This window comes from Elephantulus edwardii, unplaced genomic scaffold (assembly GCF_000299155.1).
Source record: "Elephantulus edwardii isolate Elephantulus edwardi_28Jun2011 unplaced genomic scaffold, EleEdw1.0 scaffold00022, whole genome shotgun sequence".
Lineage (NCBI taxonomy): Eukaryota > Metazoa > Chordata > Mammalia > Macroscelidea > Macroscelididae > Elephantulus > Elephantulus edwardii.
In genome coordinates, this window is record NW_006399772.1 from 22,417,732 (window position 1) to 22,432,435 (window position 14,704).

At 42.5% G+C, this 14,704-nt stretch overlaps 1 protein-coding gene across 1 annotated transcript in view; it reads right to left on the reverse strand.

Moving 5' to 3' along the window:
• LOC102846862 (cortactin-binding protein 2-like) overlaps nt 1-14,704 on the reverse strand; it is a 165,118-nt gene that overhangs the window by 29,189 nt on the left and 121,225 nt on the right. The window contains exons 12-14 of the mRNA XM_006882666.1: nt 13,006-13,085; nt 3,820-3,906; nt 3,634-3,733 (exon numbers count right to left, since the gene is read on the reverse strand). Coding sequence (XP_006882728.1) covers nt 3,634-3,733; nt 3,820-3,906; nt 13,006-13,085 — 267 coding nt within the window. The remainder of the gene's footprint in view (nt 1-3,633; nt 3,734-3,819; nt 3,907-13,005; nt 13,086-14,704) is intronic.

Genomic DNA, 14,704 nt, shown 5'->3' on the forward strand with positions numbered 1-14,704 from the left:
AAAGAGAAGAAATTCAATCTGATTCCAGGAAGCATTCACACCCTCCTCACAGTATCACACAGTCAGTGGCAGCACTGCTTCTCACGAAAGGCAACATGAGGAGAAAAAGATGATTCTAAAGCAAACACAAAGCGAGGGCCACGCCACACCTGGAAGCGTCCTTCCGGTCTATAGTCTTTGCTTCATTGTCACCACGTTAATTTCCATGTATATTTCAGGTTTTTAAAAGGAACTATTTACAGGAATCCAGAATTAAGGTTGCATAGAGAAGTGTACTCGAGGTGGGGGGTGGGGGGAAGGGACGTGGGAACTGTATACTAATGAAGGATTTTTTTTTCTTTTTCTTTCTTTTTTTTTTCTCTTCGGAGGGGGAAGCGAGCTGGTGGGGAGGGGTGGGCAGGGAGAAAATTGCGGCAATGAATGAATGGAAATCCAAAACCTCTGTAAAAAAAAAAATAAAAAATTGAGAAAAAAAAAAAAACCCTGAAAAAAAAGGAACTATTTAAAATCTATTTTCTACTTGTCCTTCTTGTCCTTTCTGCCAAAGAACGCCTGGCCTGGAACCCTCTTTTTGGCTGGCTCTCCTCTGCTGTCAAGAGGAACGAATAAATACGTGCCATGCTCAGGGGAAGGTGGAAGATAAAGGATGGGATCCTCACTTTGACTCCAGCCCAATTCCAACAGCTGAAGCCTCTCTCTTTAGAGAACACAAGATTAAAAATCAAGGGTAAAATGCAGAGTTCCTATGAGTCAGTGTACTCCTTACTTGTAATTATGTGCTATAATCCAAGTAATTTGTGGGAAAAAGAAGACACAACTTAAGAGAGGCTTAGTTCACTGCTGTGGAGGCAGAACTTACTCATAGCTGATGCTCCATTGGGTTTTGAGACTGTCCACCGCCAGGGAGGAGCTTGAACCACCAGGTGGGGGCAGGCGGGGAGCTTAGTACAGCTCTCAACTGGCTCGCCTCAAAACTCAACTCACTGCCACTGAACAGGAACCAGCTCAATGGAGTTGACCTACAGCAAGTTTTCAAAGGCTGTAAACCACAAGAGAAGACACTGCCCATTTTTCTTCTGTGGCGCAGCTGCTGGACTTCAGGCGCCTGCCTCTGGGTTGACAGCCAAACTCCTTACCGCTACGCCATCCGAGATCCCTGCTCTATCGACCAGGCCTCCAGTTATTTTCTGTACCTGCATAAAGTACGTCTGATCTAAGTCAGGATATTTTCAATTGTTTTGTACGCATCTGAAAGTTGGACAATAAACAAGGAAGACCAAAGAGTAATCAATGCTTTCGTATTGTGGTGTTGGCAAAGCGTCTTAAAAATCCTCACATTTCAAATCCAGACAACCTTGGGAGAATTAGCAACTATATTTTTATACAAATAACACACAGTATGTTTGTTGGCCAACTACTCACTCCCGGGAGGTACTTTCATAATAGTGCTGGTTTTTTACAACATGCAAAAACAATCTGGCATGGCACTACTCATGAAAATTCATGGGAAGGACAGTGGAGCGAGGCTGAAAACCAAACACAGAAGGTCCTCCTCGTCATCTGTACAGAGAGGACAATATGGTGCCCTTTTATTAATTTCTGTCCACTCTAATCATACAGCTTTCTTCTTCCACTCCAAGCAGGACCTTCTATTTGCTGACAGCTGAAAGGAGCTAAGGATTTCCTTTATTCTTTGTCTTTGCTACTTCCTGCATTGGGTAATTCACTCCTTCATTCAACAAGCAATTCTTTAGAAGCTGGGTACAAGGCTAAATAGGAGACAGAGTGACAGTACTAACTTTCAAGGAGTCCATCGCACAACATGCATGTGGGTGGGGCTGAGACTGTAGAACAAATAATGCTCTCCCTGCCGGGACGTGTAATTCCGGGACGTGTAATTTAGGTGGGGCAGAAGTCATATCCGGAGAAGCCCTCCCTCATGTGTGGTGGCCTTGGAGCTTTCTGACAGGGGGTTTTCCTGCAGTTTCCAAAAGGTCAGACAGAGACTGTGTCTATTTTAATCACTTCTGTACAACCTAGTACTTTGAACAGTTCCTGCCAGGGGCAGTAATAATGAGTGCGTGGGCTGTGTTTATTTTGTAATTCTAGATGAAAGATGCAGCCTAAGCAAACACACGGAGGGTGGGAAAGTAGAGAGCGTAAGGGGCAGAAATGTCGTAAGAATGGATAGATGAGTGAATGAGGGACTATTTAGATGCTGGGAACAGTCAAAGCACAGATGTTTATTAAGGAGTCATGCCCTAAATGGTGGGTCTGTAAGACTTAGGCTTGATTCAGTGGGTAATAAAGGAATGAGGGGAAGCAGAGAGCTTTAAAATAGGGGCTGTATGGTTTATAAAGTACAGAGGAAGGAAAAGCAGTGAGCAAGCTGAGTAGTCAACTGTAACAGATGAGATTCAGGAACCAAAGTCAAATCAACAGCACGATGATTTTGGATCCTGGCTGTCTGGTGTGTTCCACAGCAGAACTGAGCTCTATTGGGTAGGAATTTTATTTGCTGTAATCTCTTGGAAGTAGAACTCCAGGCCTTTCTCCCAAGGCAGTTCTGGGTGGATTCAAACCAGCAACCTTTCAGTTAGTAGCTGAGAGCTTTACCATTTGTGCCGCGCAAGGATTATAGGAAACGTGATGAGAAAGAATGAACAAGGAACGACGAAAGAAGTCTGGCAGGACTTGCTCCTGGACTGCCTGCCCTCTGGGCAAGACGAGGGCCAGGAATGAGAGGCCCTGGGCCCTTAGGTTGAATTTAAAAAATGGAAATGGGTAGTAACAGTGGAGACAGGGAAAGGGAATCAAGAGTTTTCAAGTAAAAACTTCAGATTTCTTTCCCTAAAAAAAACCCATAAGACTTCTTTCCCTGAAAGTCAGAGGACCTCCCAACAGTGGAGGAACACGTCTGCCAGCAGGGAAAGTACAGGAGCTGAGGTCCGTAGTGGACATGGTCACGACCCTGCAGTTTCTCCCTCGGCCCATCTCACCTCTTACTGTGGTCTGCCTGGACTGTGAACATGAACATCTTAAAATTTGCCAATCAGACCAGAAATTCAAGTGTGTGCAGCCAAAAGAATTGCATCACTCATCAAAACTGGGACATTAAGAAGAGGCGCTGTCTCTGGGAAGATGTTAACCGCTGGTTGAGACATGCGAAGTAGGTCACCAAGGGAAAAGGGATCAGGTTGGATGTAGAGAATGTAGAAACAATAATTGACTAAAATGGGAGTGCTCCTTATTCCTGCTATGTTCTAGCACTTCTAAACAGCATTAATGATAAAGATTCTGCCCAATGGGGTAAAGGGGACTCTTCTACCATCTACTCCCACTATCTGGTCCCCTATTCGTGCCAGTTACATAGTAGCATGCTTGCCACAAACCATGACTAACGGCAAAGATAAGAAAGAAAACGCAGGCCAATCAACAGATGCAGTGATACATACGTGGAAATCCTTCTTCGGTGGTATTCTCTTGGGTTCCCCATTTTTACCCGTGAGTTGCTGACTAACTGAAATGCTGACTTAAAGTTATCCCCAAGGCACAAGGTGTACTTTCGTCTAATGGAATTACTGAAGAGTATGCTGTTTGGTATCTGGGTCCGGTCCACTGAAATGGTCTTACCATTGCTGACGAACAGGTCTACCAGCTGCTCCTTGGAGAAACCAGCATCCACCTCGACTCTCACAATCTCACAGATGAAACCCACAGCCATTTGTCTGTGCTGTGATAAGAGAAACAGAATGATTTTTTTTTTTACATACTCTCAAATTCTCTAAGAAAAAGAGTAAATATGCAAGTAATCAATACCTTCATGCAGAGCGCAAGCTGATAGGCTATGTAGTCTTGCAAGCTTCCTTCTGGGCCATGGAAAATGACATTATGATATTGCTCGACCTATGGACAAACCAAGACGAATTCTTAGGTGAAAATGCCAAGTTAAGATGAAGGAGGGAAGAATGGTGGAATTCCTTTTCCAATTGTATTAAGCCTTTCGAAACAATCTTCAGAACTTGGCACTTTAAGTCTTTCATTGTAATGTCCAAGAGGGGCAAAATACTGTATTTTGAAAGAATGACAGTTTACAGATTCTCTTCCTTGTGTTTTCTGTAGTCAGGTTTAGAAGGTTAGCTGGCAAGCCCAGTTCTCTGTTCTGTCTTTGACTAATGCCCTGTAATTTCCTTTATCAGCCCTTTCAGAAGTTTCTCAAGTTCTTCCTACTTATTTTACTTTTTTTTTTAACTTGTTAAAAGAGTAATGCCTTTCACTAAAATTTTTTTGAAAATATAAAAAAACAAGGAAAATGATACAGAATAAAATATAGATAAAAATAAATTCAGAAGACACACACTAAATAAAATGTTTCTATTCGCATGAACGGTCTTTTATATTGTTGCTGTTGCTCTGTACCATCGAACTGGAACTGACCCATAGCTGACCCTCCAGCTGGTTTTCAGAGGCAGTTCATTGTAAGGGAGGAGATTACCCATCTTTCTCCTGTGGAGTAGCAGGTGGATTTGAACCATATACCTTTGGAATTGCAGTGCTGTTTCTTACCACTAGGCCACCAGAGCTCCCCTGGCATTTTCTATTATCATGTATGTTCATGTGTTTTTTTTTTAAAGAAAAGATGCTGTTTTTATGCACTGCTGAGTTGGAACCGACCTTTCAACAGGTTTTCTGAGGCAGTAAACTGAATAGAAGGTGAATGACTATATTTTTTCCTGTAGAGCAGCTGGTGGATTTGAGCTGCGAGTCTTTGGGTTGGTGGCAAAAGTCCTCACCACATGGATATTATTTTTGTAGCTGTTGTATAGCTTTTGATATCTTAGGGAAAAAAACAACTTGACAGGTATAAAATTCTTGGCATGAATCACAGACATTATTCCATTCCAGAATTCTGAGCTTCAAATACACTGAAATGGAAACTGATCCTACTGACTTTGTAAAATGAAAATTTCTTGCCTGAGCACCTATAGATTTCTTTTACCTTCATTTATCAGGATATTCTGGATAAGAATATGGCGAGATTTAATGTGGTCTTGGAGGAGCAGTCAATTCCCATCCATACAAGACAAAGAGAGTGGTATCTGGAGCCAGAGTACAAGGAGAAAGCCATTCCACTCAGTTCCCTTATTCCCAGGTCAATATGCAGCCCTAAGCCACAGGCTTGGGAGTATTCCCCTAGAAAACCAAAGCCAAACCCACCGCAATTGATTGGATGCCAACTCCTACAGCCCCTCCATTGGGCTTCCACTATGCAAATGTTTATGGGAGAAGACTGTCTATTGTTCTATCATGAAGCAGCTGGTGGGTTTGGAGAGGCTAATGGATATCTCACTTCTCTTCTTTATTGTCTCACATATGACTTTAACTTTCTCACTGCTGTTGGGATCTGCTAGTTACACGAAGGAACCAGCAATGTCTGTCATGCTGTTCAACATGGTATGCAAGTACCTAAACTGCAGCTGAAGCAAGCTCTGGAGCCAGGTGCTCATGGGTACTAAGCACACACAGCGGCACAGCATCCTTCGACCAAGTCCCTCAGTGACTTACTTGCAGCTCTGGTCTCTGAATGGACGTACACAGATGTGCACTGGCATAGGCCTGTCAGTGATGTAGCAAAAGACAGAGCTCATGCAGTAAAATAAGTCACTGAATGAAGCCTTGCTGCCAACCAAAAGGCTACAAGTTCTAATCTACTTAAAGTTGCCTTGGAAGAAAGAACTGATGACCATTTCAAAAAAAAAATAAGTCACTGAAAAACCCCTTCAGAGCACACAGGACACACATGGGCTCCAGTACTTCCTCCAGCTGTAATTTAAGTTGTTCATTTGTCTGCCACGTGGGATTCAAAGGCTAACTTACTCATTGTTTTGCTGTGTGGACTCAGTGGCTATTGTTTTAGGGGCCTAGTGGTAAGAAGTTGCAGTGGCAACCCAAACAGATGTGGTTCGTATCCACCAGCGACTTACTCCACAGGAGAAAGATGGGCAATTTCTTCCTGTACCATTAACTGCCTCTTAACCTGCCGAAGGGTCATCTGTGGGTCAGTTCAGACTCAGCAGCACACACCACCACCACTTTTCTAACTGGAAGAAAACATATTCTTTCTGAATCATCAGGAAGATGGTAAGAAACAGATCAATGAGCTTTCCTACCTAATTCTAAGTGATCATTGAGTAAGTATGTTTAAAGCTCTGCGAACAGTGGAAGTATTTTTCCAGATTCTTGTCAAAAGGAGACTTTGGTCTAATTATCATTATTGTGAGGCTTGAAAGTACTTTTAAACATATTTCAATTTGTTCTTGAAATCAACGTATTCAAATTTTGTAAATAAACTAATAGAAAACAAAAAAGACTAAAGGGATAAAAAAAATAAAATTACTTCAGTGAAAAATTGCGTTAGGTACTTGGTTGTTATGAGGCATCAAGTTGACTGCAACTCCTAAAGACCCTTCTGAACAACAGATCTGAACCCTGCCCTGTCCTGGGCCATCCTCGCCGGCTGTGACCCACCTGAGTCCATTGTTAGATGCTGTGTCAATTCATCTTCTAGAAGCTCTTCCTCTCTTAAACTGATCTTACTCCCTTCCAAACATGCTGTTCTTCTCCAGAGACTGGTCTCTCCTAACGACATGCCCAAAGGAGTTTCACTATCTTTGTACAATTTTAAACCAGGATGCTTGAGCTCTCCAAATTAATCCCAAGTGGTTGCGATTTACTGGGGAGACATTTTCTCACAAGAAATGAATTGTTCCACACCAGTAAAACAGGATGAATGTTTCTGAGATTTACTCTTCCACCCCCTGAGATTTTCAACCAGTATTGCTATTTAAGCTTGTCTCATTTCTGAAAACAACAGTACTCTATTCACCACCGCTATCCTGTCAAGCTGCCTACATACACATTCTTAAGATTGGTTTTGAAATGATGGAGAACAGCAAGGGACCCAGCTTCATAGATAAGCTGTCTTCAGTTTCAACACCTCATTTATTCTCCAAGGGTAGGTTCTCAAGAAGAGACAGGAAGCATTTAATTTAGAATTTCATTGAAAGAGCCATTCACCAGCACTAAGCCCTCTGTGTTTACATCGTCTAATATCTGTTGTGGGATAGATTGCCTATAAATCACTGAGAGAATTAAGATAAACATGCACAGACTTCGAGACAGTTCTTAGCTTCTGATGCATACATTTTATGAGTAGGTTTCTCATATCAGTCATTAACCATTTTTTAATGATATTTTGTTCTTTCCCCCCAAAGGATCTAGCTGCTTTGGTTACTGTTAAAGATCTGAACAACAACAAAAATTTAACTTAAAATGACTTCGAGCTGGTTACTCTACAGACTGCTGTGAACCTGCAAAGCTCTCCTATGAAAACGTTCTGTTCTAGCCTTACCACACTGTTGGTGTTGTTGTGTGCCTTAGAGTGGACACTGACTCATAGCTGACTCTCCAGAAGTAAATCACATGTGAGGAGACTGCCCGTACTCCCATGGAGCAGCTGGAGGATGTGAACCTCTTGCCTTTGGGATTGCAGAGCAGCTTCTTACCACTAGGTCACCAGAGCACCCTATTGTCATATTAGATTCCTACAACTAGTAAGACCTTGAGTATAGTAAGTCTAGAGACTCAACCCCATGCACCTTGCTTCCAGCAGAGGGCTCTCGTGATAGGAGTATAAAAATAAGTATCTACATAGATCACACATGCATCAATGTATTTTACGTATTTACAGACCTACTTGAATGGCTTGAAAGGAGATCCCTGTTCTTTGAAAAAGAAAATGACTATACAGTCTAAAAGGTGAATTCTATTCACTAGAATTATGTCCTGACTTGGGTCTGCAGCACATCACTTGTGTTACTCTAAGGAAGGAGACTTGCCCTCATTATTACCATTGGAACCAATCCCTTTTATTCTTGTGTTTTCAGTCTATTCAGAAAGTTCATCACATGTCAGTTAGTCCTTCGTAAAGCAAATGGTTCAGGATTAAATGGAAACAAGTGACGTCATCAATGGATCACCCAGTCCTTTATAGTTATTTGTTTCCTTCTCAGCATTTTTCTGCTGAATATGGTTTCCTAAAGAACTTAGGTGTCTACTATTTCCCATGCGTCTTTAGAACCGTGGCATTTTAAAATAACAAACACCCAGTTGAGTGAGTCTGGGTTGTTTTCCCTCCTAAAGTCAAAAAATGTCTCTGCCTCTACTCTCCAGGGACAGTTTAGACCAGAATATAACAAAAAAAAAAAAAAAAAGGTGACTAGTATATAGCATAAAGTAGTGGGCTTTCTGGGTAGGAATTTCATTCCAACTTCTGGCAGTCAGTTTTTAAAAAGTTATTACTAGAGAGTCAGAGATACTATATTGTTGTTGATTGCCTTCAAGTCGAGTATGACTCAAAGTGACCCTATGAACAAAAGGTCTGAAGGCCCTCTACAACCATCGACACTTATAAAAGTTCACAGAGTTTCTGGAGGCATGTTGTTTAAGAACTAGATGCCACTCTTGTTTCCAACTATTTAAAATTTCATTAGTGTTGCCCACTCCCCAATAAAACAAAAGAAATGTTTTTAGGGGAAATACAAAGAGGGATCAAAGAAAAGAGAGTATGTTTTCAGAGGCATTTCTTTCAAAGGGAAGAAATTCAAGTATCCCTTTTTACTTGGTAATATTCAAAGCCATGAGCTATAACAGAAATGCCAGTAAGTAAATTTATACCAACAATAAAGCATTTTTACTGAGTGTAAAAGAGACAAACAAAAGGGTGGCTTACATAGTGACTGTCAATTTAGTCAAATAAAATCTCTCCAAACAGAACCGGCACATCAAACAGACAGGACACAAAAAACCCTCCAAACCTGGAGCAAAAAAGCCCCAACCCATCCACAGAGAACTCTTCCTTATAGAATACATATAAGAGAACAATAGAAACTCAAGAGAAATTAAAGTATGGGTACATGCACGTGTATGTATGCATTATGGATGTGCTATTGCTGCTGGCATCAGACAGTAGATTTTCAATATGTAACAACCCCATATGACAGAGTAGAACCATCCCACAGGGGTGACCACTGTGCATTCTCTATAGGACTGGCTTACCAGGTCTTTCTCTGAAAGAGCCAGATGCCAGTCATGGTTACTAACTTCAAGTGAAAACAAAATGGAAAAACCGCTGTCACAATCATCCAATGGATTCCAACCCACAGAGATCCCAGAGAAGAGAGTAGGGACTGCCTGCGCCCCCAAGGGTTTCCAAGGCTGGAAATCGCTACTCTGAGGCTAAAGCAGCCTGCCTCACCTCTCTCCTACAGCACGGCTGGTGGGTCTTGGGGTTAGGAGCCACCAGGACACCTCTTAAAGTAATGACAGGCCCTCATCTAGTGACACAGACATAATAATTCAGCTATTACAGTATAAAACAATAGAGGTATAAGATATAACTTTAGCCGATAACCTTGCTTCCTGTCAGCTGCCACCTATGACTGACAGACTACTCTTCCTGCTCTAGACCTCTGCCCAGAATCTTCCTGCACACAGGCAACTGCAACGGAAGCCAAAGAAGCCCAGGAAGCCTGTGTTTTGCTTGTGTTGGAACCACTCTTCCTCACACCAGAAACTCCTTCCTTCCTTCTTCCTTCCCTCCCTCCCTCCCTTCCTTCCTTCCTTCCCTCCCTCCCTGAGGGTCTTATCTAGCCTTGATCCTTTCATTCTGTGAAAGTGAAAAAAAAAAAGTTTTTAACACCCTTGGCTTCTAAAAGTTGGGACATTCAAGACCACCCAGAGGTGCCTTGAATGAAAGGAAAGGCCTAGCAATTTCTTTCTGAAAAATCTCCCCCTGACCACCTCAAGAGGATGGCTCTGCTCTGACACATGTCTGGTCACCACCAGGCGGAACTGATTTGATGGCACACTGGGACCCAGTGCCTTCCGACTGGAATAAAATTCAAGGTCCTGTCTTAGCTGACAAGGTTCTAAATAGTCTTGTTTAGTTTTTGGTCATTTCTCAACCTGTCAGTTCAGCAATCTTTGAACTCACTGCTCCCTCTGCCTCCAATACCTTCTAAGGATGCCTCCTTCATTTTACTGGATTTTCTGTTCTCAGAGAGGTCTTTCCTAACCACTCCATCTAAAGTAAGCTTATTCCACATCCCTGCCCAGTCATTCTTTATCCTCCTGTCGGTGTTCTTTTCTCCCCTTTATACTGACCCGTACATTACCGGTCCTCTGGAGAGGAAAATGATGCGGGGAAGGGTGGAGCATCAGTGAAGGAGAGGAAGACCCTCTACCAGGTGGATCGATACGGTGACTGCCACCGTGGGCTCCAGTGTGTCAGGAAGTGTGAGGATGGCACAGGGTATGACAGGGGTCAGCTCTGTTGTTCACTGGGTCACTATGAGTTGTACTCAACTCGCCGGCACCTAACAACAACAGTCTTGGCGGCATAGTGGCTGAGTATGGAAAGGTCTGTAGTTTAATTCCAAGAGGTGATTTCACAGGAGAAAAGACCTGGCAATCCGCTTCAATAAGGATTACAGCCTAGAAAACCACATAAGACAGCTCTTCTCTGCCATGTAGGTTTGCTGAATCGGAAACGACTTCATGGCACAAAATACAAGACACAGTGGAGTGTTAGTGGCAGCTTTATTAACCGCTGAGTTGCTAACCACAATGTTGGAAGTTCGAACCCATCAGCGCATCAATAAGAAGACTTGGCAATCTGCTTCTGTAAAAATGAAAATCCTACTCTGTCTTGTAAGGTCAGAATTAACAACTACAGCAGACTACACATAAAGAGACCTAGTGGCACGCAGAGTGAAGTGATTGGCTGCTACCGTAAAGACTGATGGTGTGGACCCTCCCAGCTGCTTGAGCAGAGAAAGATCTGGTAACCTGCTTCTGTGGAGCTACGGTCAAGAAGACTCGCCAGGGGCATTCTCGGTCACAAGGGATCACTTGAAGTCTGAATTAACTGCATCTAGCAAGCAACAGCACTAAATGTATATTTTATTCATGAGCTTTTTTTGCTTTGTTCCACTAGCTTCAAGAGGACATTTAGGAAGCTCTCAATAAAGAGCTGTCCAACAACTGAACAGAGAATTAAGCAGGATACAAAAATGTGTAATACGTGACCTGTCTCCTCAAAGGGCTTGTAGAGGTTGAAGGGTTTTACGGGAGGAAAACAATTGTATACAATTCTCATGAGCCATCACTGCCTCTGCCCCTTTCAATTTTGAATTGCCTGCCAAAATTAGTGATAAGTTATCATCATCCAAAGGTTCATTTTGGGGTTTAATGAGAGCGTAACGTACTTTCATGTAATTGAGAATCGAACTAAAATATGGTGAATTTAACCACTGGCAGTTAAATCTATATCTAAGGAACCACACATACAGGTGTAACTTCAGTATTCTACATGCAATGCGGCTAGTGCATTCATTTTGAAGATCTGCTTCTTTTTGTTATCGTTATAATTCAAGGTCATTGCTGTGCCACTGATTTTAGCAGCTGCACAAATGAATGGAAAGCCGTGGGCCATGAGTCTAAAACCTGGCCTCTTCAAAGAAACTGAGAAAGGAGAAAGGAGAGAAGTAAGTAGCTATGCCAGGTGGTTCAACTTGGTGCCTGGGGCTCACCCTTCAGAGAACCAGTTGGTTAGACTCTTCAAACTTCACTGAAGCTCAGGACAGAGCTAGATCTGCTTCCCTTTCAAATTTAACCCTTCGACTCCCTTTGGTGCTTTGGGAAGAACGGAGCAGACAGCAGAGGTAAGAAACTGAAGACATTAGATTGAGGACTCTCCCAAATTCCACGGCCCTTGAATGTTGACATAGTACCTACTGTGACTGCTGCAAAAATCAGCTCCAACTATGCAACTCGCTCAATATCAATGCAGTGGTTTTGAATACTTCTCTTCATCAGACAGAAAACAAAGGCATCAATTCAGAGATTCTGGAAAAATCTTTGTAAAGGGTCTTAGTCTAACTCACTGATTTTTTTAAAAAAAAGACTTCACAAACTAAGGTAAAGAGTATAGTGTTTACATGATAGTTCTGCACCAGCAGTAGTGACTTTAAATTCACACAGAGTATATATAATATCAGGAACAAACAAAATCCTGACTTCATCATTCACTATCTGTACGGCCTTGAGCAAGTTATGGGACCTCTCTGCTTCCATTCCCCTAACTATAATATATACCTTACAGAGATCTTTATTTTTGCTCATGCAGATGTTTTATTGTTGTTTTAAGGCACTTCAAGTGGCTATGACTCACAGCAACCCTATGAACAACAGATCTGAACCCTGTCCTAGCATGTGCCATTCACACAATTTCTCACACACTTGAGCCCATAACTACTTTGCCATGATAAAAAAGTGCTCTTCTTCCTTTTAGTAACAGAAACATTAACTTTAACCAGACATATGGCTATCCAGGAAATATCAACTCTACCTGGCCTTGGCTCTGACATGTATCTTCATCTTGTGGGCAGAAGTGATGTGTGCAAGTTCCCTAAAGGCCTACAGGGTCTCTCCGCTCAGTCTAGGATGGAATGGTTATAGGGATGGTTGTGGGGATGGTCTTTGACGAAGCTGGAAGAACTACATTTAGAGACAGGACAGCCACAGACACGGGAGCAGTCAGCTGCCCTTCCTGATTCCTGGGCCTCTTACCCACTGAAACTTCTCTGTGTTAGAGAAATAAACGTCTACCTTTGACTCTATTATTGTTAGGTTCCAATTAAAGTGACCAAATCAATGGTCTAACTAATGCCACCAAGTTTATTTCCTTTTCTATACTGTATATTGACAGCACTGTGTCTTGACATGAAAAGCCATTCTCTTCCAGTTGATCATGTATTTGATGTTAACTAAACATCTTGGTTCTTGGAAAACAACTTCCCAACTTCCTCCTGTTCAGTTGATGACTTGATAACATGTATTTACAATGTGGAAAATATAAGATTCCGCTCAGCAGTGGGGACCTACCAGTCTGAGGTAGTTCTGCAGCATCGGAAGAGGGATCATAGATGCATAAGTCACACTACTGAGGCAGCCTTCCTGAGGGCCTACAGGAAATGAACACACACAGAGAAAATAAATTACTCCTTGCTAAAGGCAAATTTTCAAAGCCTAACAATATCTATCATAAAAGATGCAATATGTCTGCTAATCTAGTGTAGGCAGGGCTGACATCTGGCCAGGACGTACTGTGAACCTTTACCGCTGTGAAACCTGAAATGCTTTCTATCATTTGGTAAAAATAAAAATGAGCTGCTGTGCTGTGTGTCCTGTAGAGTCATAACCGACCCAATGCTGATCTTCCAGTGGGTTTTCAGAGGCAGTTAGTCACACAGGAGGAGAATGCTGGTGGTCTTGAACTGTGTGCCTTTGCAATTGCAGTGCAGTTTCTTGGCACTAGGCCCCAGAGTTCCCTAAACACACACAAGAGGAAATCACTGCTCCTGGCCCCATGAGAGTTCACCAGCTCCCCTTCTTCTCTGGAAGAAAGTCCATCAGGCTCAGCCAGGGGCCTCCAGCTCCTGGCTCCGGCACCACAGCTCATATCTACTTGGATTGCCGGCTACTTCATCCTGGATAGTCCTAGTTAATCCCAGTCTCACTGGAGCAGGATTACTGTGCAGGTCTGGATTACCCTCTAGGCATCCTGTTTCCTTACCATCAAGTTCTGCCACTGTCTCAGTATATCACTTAAAACCTGAAGGAAGATTTTATGCTTTTTAAAAGACTTCAGTAAGATAGTTCAAACAATAAAATAAGACTAAAACGATATTGGTTGAGACTGAATAAATAGACATGAAAATTAGGAGCCTTTCAGAATTAAGGGCAAAGAAGGTGAGAATTCCTATTCCACTTACTAGCGGTATAGTCTCAGACAAGAGAATGAATCTGAGCCTCCAATTCCTGTCTAGCACATGAGGACAAACAGAGGTATAAATCTCACTGGGTTGTAAGGAGGACTACCTTCTCTTTTTATTTTTTATTTATTGTAAGATGTAATTAACAACAACGAAACTCAGCTAAATTCACTGTCTTCAAGTCGATTCTGGCACAATCAGGTTTTCAAGATTGTTGATGCAACTGCCCACGTTTTCTCCGTGGACCTAGTGGTGAATTTGAACCACCAGACAGACATGGAGAATGCTAGAGAGCAAAGCAACCACTGTGGACTACGCCAGGCCCTAGCAAATAGGATAATGTTCACGCCACCCTGTCCGATCACAATAGTCACATACACACTTGACAGTAACTAAAGAAACTTCTTCCATATTCTGCCTCTGTCACTCTCTTATCGGTATGTCAGCGTGGCCTGAGTGATGCAATCAAAATCACAGCAGACAGACACTGCTGAGGGCACAACCAGGTTTATGTAACTGTTGTCACTGAACGGTGCGTGCTGAATTGGCAAATGTTGTTTTACGTATAATCCTTGTACACATACACATGTACAAGTGTGACTGACACAGGTGTCAAGAAATATATGCTTTTAACCTTTTCTGCCTTAATCAAATGTCTTAGAAACTGACCCCTACTAGTAAAGAGAAAAGGTCAAGTGCATGGCAAGGAGGTCCCAGACCTAACAACCCTCACAGATTTAAAAGCTGGTACTGGGAAGCCATGGTGTAGCACACACCCCTGAAACGTCACCTCAGGTTGTAACGTCCTT